Source organism: Barbus barbus, assembly GCF_936440315.1.
Source record: "Barbus barbus genome assembly, chromosome: 14".
Taxonomy (NCBI): Eukaryota; Metazoa; Chordata; class Actinopteri; order Cypriniformes; family Cyprinidae; genus Barbus; species Barbus barbus.
In genome coordinates this window covers 30,347,525-30,355,129 of record NC_136742.1, presented here as the reverse complement: position 1 = coordinate 30,355,129, position 7,605 = coordinate 30,347,525, and the positions used below count along the sequence as shown (strand labels likewise).

General features: G+C 35.5%; 1 protein-coding gene across 1 annotated transcript; it reads right to left on the bottom strand.

Annotated features, from left to right (window-relative positions):
* Window positions 1–707: 707 nt before the first annotated feature.
* Window positions 708–6,007, bottom strand: LOC306880524 (axin interactor, dorsalization-associated protein). The gene is made up of 10 exons (XM_079434085.1): window positions 5,720–6,007; window positions 5,124–5,190; window positions 4,887–4,940; window positions 4,624–4,678; window positions 4,328–4,391; window positions 3,995–4,098; window positions 3,560–3,682; window positions 3,352–3,474; window positions 2,478–2,595; window positions 708–2,402 (listed from the first exon to the last, which is right to left on the bottom strand). The coding sequence occupies exons 1-10, from the start codon at window positions 5,827–5,829 to the stop codon at window positions 2,306–2,308; spliced, it is 915 nt and encodes a 304-aa protein (XP_079290211.1). The 5' UTR covers window positions 5,830–6,007; the 3' UTR covers window positions 708–2,305.
* Window positions 6,008–7,605: the final 1,598 nt, after the last annotated feature.

The window sequence follows — 7,605 nt, the reverse complement described above, 5'->3', positions numbered from 1 at the left end:
GTTTTGGTGAATGTTTACTGGCGACTTTATATTTCAACAAGAACTCTATGAGGAGTCAGCCATTTAATTACTAATTAATCCAGGACATTTGCATGAAGTAATTAATCATGTCAGCATTTGCCTCAAAGAGCATTTGGACACTTTTGCTGTGCTGAAAATCTGTGCTTTCCTAATTTGGATTTCCCCATCAAAAAAAAGACAAGCCTTTTAAAAACTGCTTGTAAAAAGCCTCATTATTATGCTGTATTATCACCCAATCTTGGATTCGATGTTTTTGTCAACTTGTTTTAGCACAGGTTTTGTATTGCTTTTTTAGAACTGATTGATTATAGGCCTCGCTGATCTGAGATTATGCAGTTTTTGAGTGAAAAAGCATTTGTGTATAATGTTGGCAGTTTACACAAATGAGGTGCATAAGCTCCGATTAATGAGGCTTACCAAAATAATAATAATGCAAAATCACTAGTGTTAAAAGGTGGGGGGAAATCCCCATGAAGATACAAAAATTATCAGGTTTTTTTTTTTTTTTTTTGGTAAATTATGATACCCTGTGTGAGCAAAGTAAGCAAATTTTAGTCTAACATTAACTAGCATTTACAAAATAGGTGATCCTATCTTAATAAAGATGCAGAATTTAAAATGAAGTTTGCATGGTTTAAAATGTTGAAATAATAGCCGTGTAGTAGTGTGAAGCAATATGATTTTTTGATTCGTATATCATGCTGATAGTTTATTTGATTTGACCTGTGTGAAGAGGTCTGTCTTCATACATCCACTAAAATCATTCAAACACCAGCTACCATACTTTTAGGACAAAATTATAAAGCAAACTGAACCACATGGGATTTCACAAATTATGCACTTTGCCTTAAATCCAGGTCATTTGCATCGATTAATCATGCCAAGATTTGCCTACATGTTCTCATTATTTCATATATATATATATATGCAGTACAGAAAGAAGCTGAACCTTTCGTGTTTCCTCAATGCAAGTCTGATATTTCAGGCTTAAGTATATTTATAAAACTTTCATGAATCAAGCAGCATTATCGTTTATTAGAAATGAGACATTCGAAAAAGCTGTGTAATGATACACATGCCATTAAACAACATGATGAATAAAGTCTTCACAGAAATGCAATATTTAAACATTTAGTTGATTCCGAGACTCCAGCGCCGGCATAAAATTAAACAGCCCGATGTGGGATCTCCATTAGTTTTTTCAAATGATAATCTGGAAAATTCCTGTGATAAAAGCGTACTGAAATCCTTTAGTAAACTCGGTTAAAACTGAAAGGAGAAACTAATCCTGAAGTAATCTCCTCAAACTATTCATCAGAGCAAAGTGTGCAGCTCAAAGCTTCAACTGCTCCATGTTTCTCCTTTCACATGATCAAGATCATATTCACTGGCTTTTCTGATACATACTCAATTATACTTCTGAAATGTCTATTAAAGACTACTACAAGGTCATTGTGATAGATTTTCAATGATGTTACTGAGCCAAACACCATTATTTTAAAGAAAAGCATGAATGCCTTGTAATGCTAAATTAATATTAACCAGTTTAATAAGCAGTTACCAAATATAAAACTGTTCAGAAAGTGTAAAGAAATTAAAAAAACAAACAATATATATCTTTTTAGGGTTTTCATGTACTCCATATAACATTAGCAAGCAATAGATTTGTCTGTTAAACAACATTTATAAAGGAATAGTTCATTCAAAAGTGGATTTTCTGTCATTGTTTACTCGCCCTCATATAATTCACAATTTGTATGCTGTTTTTTCCCCAAAGCACATATGCTTATAACCAAACCAAAGTTATAAGTTCAGATTCATGAATCACATATTATATTATATTGGAGATTTTCACTGAATAACAGTTTAATATTAAGTCTACGACGCTTGTATGGGTTCAGAAAGTGTAAAAGATAAAATCGATTATTTTTATGATGTTAATGGTGCTTTGTCTTTTTTTCTATGTTTATATTTCATGAAAAAGAGACTTGCGAATAATAACAGCATACAGGTTTGGAAGATGAGGGCGAGCTGTTTCTTTAATGCAATAAAAATTGAAAAACCAATGGGAAGTTGTGTTATATCCATCAGAAATCAACATCATTTGTACACAATTCCGTTTTTAAAATCATTTCCATTTCTAACAGATGAAGCACCGTGGAGAAATCCCAACCTTCAGACTGGAGATATGAAGAAAAGTGTCTGATATTGCAAGGAATGTGAGAGGTGATGCACCAAACATAACCTTCACTGTCCGTCAAGTGTTTGGCTGTCGGATCTTGGTTTAGTCCTTGTGCAAAGTCTGGTTAAGGTGCAGGTAAAGTGGTTTCTTCGTCAGGAGGTTGAGTTTCTTCCTCTTGAAGTCAGTTGGTTTCTTGTACCTAATATCAGATTGTATTTATGTATTGCATATTAAAGATATAACATAGGATGCAACCAACTCGCCTGATACTCACAGTTCTATAACGATGGGACCTGGCTTGATTTCATCCATTTCCATGAAAGCGAAACACTTGGTGCTAGTGAATCTTTTCTTGGGTTTGTAGTGTTTGAATTCAAAGAAAATAGCTGCACCTACAAAAGAGGCAATAATGATCAAGAACAGAAATATACTGAAATATTTCATACTGCGTCTCTTGAGTCTTAATGCAAGATACAGATGAGTTTGTTTCTTCATCAGGTTTGTAGAAATGTGTCTCTGCAATGGATGCTCTGCAGTGAATGGGTGCCGTCAGAATGAGAGCTGATAAAAACATCACAATAATCCACACCACTCCAGTCCATCAGTTAACATCTGGAGAAGACAAAAGATGAAACATATCCAGCATTAAGACGTTTTAAACCATTTCAAACTCCTGCTTTTGGTCAAAATATGAGTCCAGTGAAAAAGTTGACTTGCCTGAATCAGGAGAGAAATCTGCACAGATCAAGCGCCAAAACAGCTCTAAACAAATATGTGGGTGGATTTGATGTGCGAGGACAACAGGAGATGGACTTTTTCAATGGAGAAAGAAATATTATGTATGGAGGACTCCTATTTTAGCTGGAAGCAACAGTTTGAAGTTAAAATGTTTTGATGGATTTGTGTCATCTTTTGTCTTCTCCAGACATTAACTGATGGACTGGAGTGGTGTGGATTACTTGTGGATTATTGTTGTGTTTTTATCAGCTGTTTGGTCTGACGGCACCCATTCACTGCAGAGCATCCATTGAGACACTGATGCAGAGACACATTTCTACAAACCTGATGAAGAAACAAACTCATCAACATCTTGGATGGAGCAAATTGTCATTTTTGGGTGAACTATTCCTATAAGAGCAAAGTGAGACCTTTTGGTAGTTTTTCTAGATGTTTCTGGATTTCTACATCCACGCTAAAATGAATATATGTGTCCTCCTTCCGCGTGGCCACTGGCGTTTCCTGAACCGGGTTCAAGTCTATACCGTTCAGATCTGGATAGTGAAAAGGAAAGATAAATATGTAAGAAGAATGTTAAACATGTCTGATATGCGGTTAACAAGCGCTGCTGAGCTCTACCTTTAACACTGACTGTAATGTACGGGTCAATGCACTGTCCTGCGTCTTTCAGACCGATCTTCTCTATCGCCAGCGTGAGCAAAGTCATTCCAGGCTCGGAGGGTAGCCGTGGCAACAGCGTACCTGTCAAACACCTCAAACTATAAAACTGGCACAAATCAAAATTTGTTTGCTTGTTGATAAAGAAAATAGATCAACAGGCACTTTTTACAAAACTATAACTAAAATGAAAATAGAAAATATTATTCAAAATATTAACAAAAACTAAAATAGTATATCAATGACACTAGACCAATTTCTGAAGAAAATTTGAGTGTTATCTGCCTGATTTTTTTATTTTTTTTTTAAAGGTTGAAAAATCAAATTTAAGGCCTTAGCATAATGATTATAAGAAGTGCATAAATACTGAACGTCGTGCACTATGAAGTGAATCACCTGGAACCCTGGAAGGGAATGATGGTGTTAAACCTGCTCCAGTCCCAGCGTCCAGCTCCTCCTCAAGCTCCAGGTTCTCCTCCTCACCTGGGGCAAGAATCTTCCTAAAAACACCCAGAATCAACAGCAGAAAAAAACACATTTGCTAAACAACAAGGGATTCTATAGAAACAGTATATTAGTATAGTAAATAGTATTAGTATGGTATATTGTACATATAATCATGCCTAACAACACTCTTTATAGCACAGTGTTCTAATTGGAATACTGGACCGACCAATCAGCATCCAGGACCAAAACGATCCGTTCTATAAATAAACATTAAAGAACTACCTCAAAGGCACTGGTTGGACATCAAAAGGGAAATCTTTGTTGTAAGTCAGAATGTTCTTAATAACTGAGGAGAAACAGAAGAATAGCAGTGATATATAAACTCAGTCCAGGAAGTCATCTTGAAATATAAAAGTTATTCTCATGTTTACTTTATAATAAAGTCAAAAAAAAATAAAAAATCTGACAACAGAAGGCTTGGAGTAGATCATTAGAGGATGCATTTCAATTCATCTATCAAATATGATACAGAAGGCTTAGGGTTCAAATCATTCATATTCTCATATTAATATACATACTGGGCTCCAGTTTTTTCAGGTCTTCTAACTTGAACTCCTCTTGAGATTGTGTGCACTGACAAGGATAGACACCAGAATCAGTTTAAAGAGCACTGATAATCTGTGCATTATTCCCAGTCATTATATTGACAATATGAGACGATAAATATATTGCTTTCAACAATATCTTTAACTGGATTTTTTAAATTTTCTGAAGCATCTGTCATTAATTAACTGTCATCTTGTCCGATGATCATTAAGACTCCTTTCATAACAGCACTAACCTGTAAGGCTGCACTTCTCATTTCAAGGCATGTTGCAAACTTTCCCAGGGTTTTCTGGAAAACAAATAAAACCAAATTAATTTTGTGAGATAAGAGAACCGGATTGTAGACAACAGCAAAAAGAACAAAATCTTATCTAATTGACAATATCTGAACATCAATTCCAAATTTGGAATTGCATTTGCTGTCATGTTAAGCATTAAAAAGTGATTGACAGCTGTCAATCATCATACTCACCTTCTGTTCCTCTGTGAAATCGTGCGAGTTTGACGCCTGCACTTCTTTCTGAAGTTGCCTTGCGAGTCTGAAAACATCACAATAACTGGTTACAAATGACTGAATGTCTAATATGATAACTTTGTTTATAGACACAGTCGCAGTCCAGCTAAGAGTAAGAGAATACATAATAAAAGTCCTTTTCTTTACAGACATTAATGCAGTTATTGACAAGAAATGCACATTAAATCCATGAATAAAATGCACAAGTAGCGCGTGAAGCACAGGAACAGTGAGTCTGTTGTCATTGAGCTAAATGGCATGAGTTCAGACTGAGACGGTGAAACTCCACCCAGTGCTGGAGGGTGTGGCGCGCGACATAATGCACGCAACGCTTATTTATTTACTCATGCACATGCATTCCATGCATCAAATCGAACAATGCAAGAACAAGCCAAATAAAGTACAAATTACTCTGTGACGGGAAATAAATTGTAACTTTGTGCAATTATAAATGCATCACTTGTCATGTAACCAATTCTGATCCAGAGATCGCCAAATATATATATATATATATATATATATATATTTATTTTGATCAAAAATGCGCAACTTACATTTGATATTCATCGATGGCTTCCACCAGCTGCCCCCACGAATCAAAGTCCGTGCCCTTTTTAAAACTCGCGTGCCATTTCTGCACGGTTTTGGTGACATCTGACGACATCTCGGGTTAAAGTTGGGCGAAAGCTCGGGGCTCTGACATCTCTGGTGAAGTTTTATCTCCAGCGCCGCATTGTTGGGCACCGCCGGGGAAACGCACTGGGCTCCGGATGCTCCGGTGGCATCGCCACACACCGACACAAGCCTGATGCGAGTGCAACCGAACTACCTGCGACTGCGCCGGAAGTCTTTCACATTAAAAGTCCGAATACCAGTTCAAGAAAAAAGATTTGAGAGAGAGATATGAACCTTAAAATCAGTGTTAGGAAGGTTACTTTGGTAATGTAATAGGTTACAAATTACAAATTAAACTATATAAATGTTACAAGTAGTGTAACTATATTATACATTATTTATCCACCACACTTATTTTTTTATTTTTTTTCTCATTTCTAATTTGCACATATCAGACCTGTACATACATAATTGTCTATATTACATATTGTGTTTTTGCTGTTTTGTACATTGCCTATTTGTATGTTATTCTTTTATTATCTGTGTCCTGTCCTGTTGCTGTTTTTCTGTTGCACTGTGGAGCTACAAATTCCTTGTATATGTAAACATACCTGGCCAATAAAGCTCATTCTGATTCTGATTTCAACTACTTTATCAATTACACTTGATTACTTTTCTACTTTTGTAATGTTTTCAACTGTTAATCATTTTCAACATGTAAACCAGGCAGGGTTAACCTTACAGCATCACTCAACACGGATTACTGTCAAACTTTCATTTATAATATATAATAATTTAGTTTTAAAACGCAACCACCACAAAATCAGACTTACTTTGAGATCATTCTGAGGTTAAATACAGATTTAAAATCATAACAGGAAATAGTTTAGTAGCTTTGAAATCAAATCTTTGCATAGTTATGACTAGGAAACTCTGCCATCTAACAATGGCTTGGAAAACAGTTAATCTTAAAAAAAAAAAAAAAAGCATACACATAAACCCAAATAGGAAATAAAACATATATCCAATAATGATGTGTCCTATTCTGTGTCCTAATCTCCTGAAACATTTGTATTTCATATTTTAGAGCAACTATTTCACAGCAATTTAAGAAAGAAATCAATATTAAATCTGAATGTGTGTGAAAAAAAATTCAGATGTAACCCCCTTTGTAGTCGTTAAAATTTTCACAAGTAGCCTAACTGTAATTTTATTACACTTATTTTTTCTCAGTAACTATACATATAAAGTGTCCTCTTAATAAATTTATTACATTTTTTGTTAACCTGTCAACACATCCCTTCCAAAAATTAACCATGGTCTTACTAAAAAAAAAACACCACCATGGTACACAAATTGCATGGTCAAATGAATCAAATCAAATGATTCGCACTCCGAAGTTCCGAACTAAATCAAATGATTCGCACTCCGAAGTTCCGAACTAAATCAAATGATTCGCACTCCAAAGTTCCGAACTAAATCAAATGATTCGCACTCCGAAGTTCCGAACTGAATCAAATGATTCGCACTCCGAAGTTCCGATCTGAATCAAATGATTCGCACTCCGAAGTTCCGAACTGAATCAAACGATTCGCACTCCGAAGTTCCGATCTGAATCAAATGATTCGCACTCCGAAGTTCCGATCTGAATCAAATGATTCGCACTCCGAAGTTCCGATCTGAGTCAAATGATTCGCACTCCGAAGTTCCGATCTGAATCAAATGATTCGCACTCCGAAGTTCCGATCTGAATCAAATGATTCGCACTCCGAAGTTCCGAACTAAATCAAATGATTCGCAAAATCAAGCCTGCTCATATTTAAAA

Coding starts and splice junctions, on each gene's coding strand:
- LOC306880524 (XM_079434085.1), bottom strand. CDS start 5,829: ATGTCGTCAGATGTCACCAAAACCGTGCAGAAATGGCACGCGAGTTTT. Junction 3,683..3,994: donor ATTCCCTTCCAGGGTTCCAG/GTGATTCACTTC, acceptor GGTGTTTGACAG/GTACGCTGTTGCCACGGCTA. Junction 2,596..3,351: donor TCTAGAAAAACTACCAAAAG/GTCTCACTTTGC, acceptor CCTCTTTTGTAG/GTGCAGCTATTTTCTTTGAA.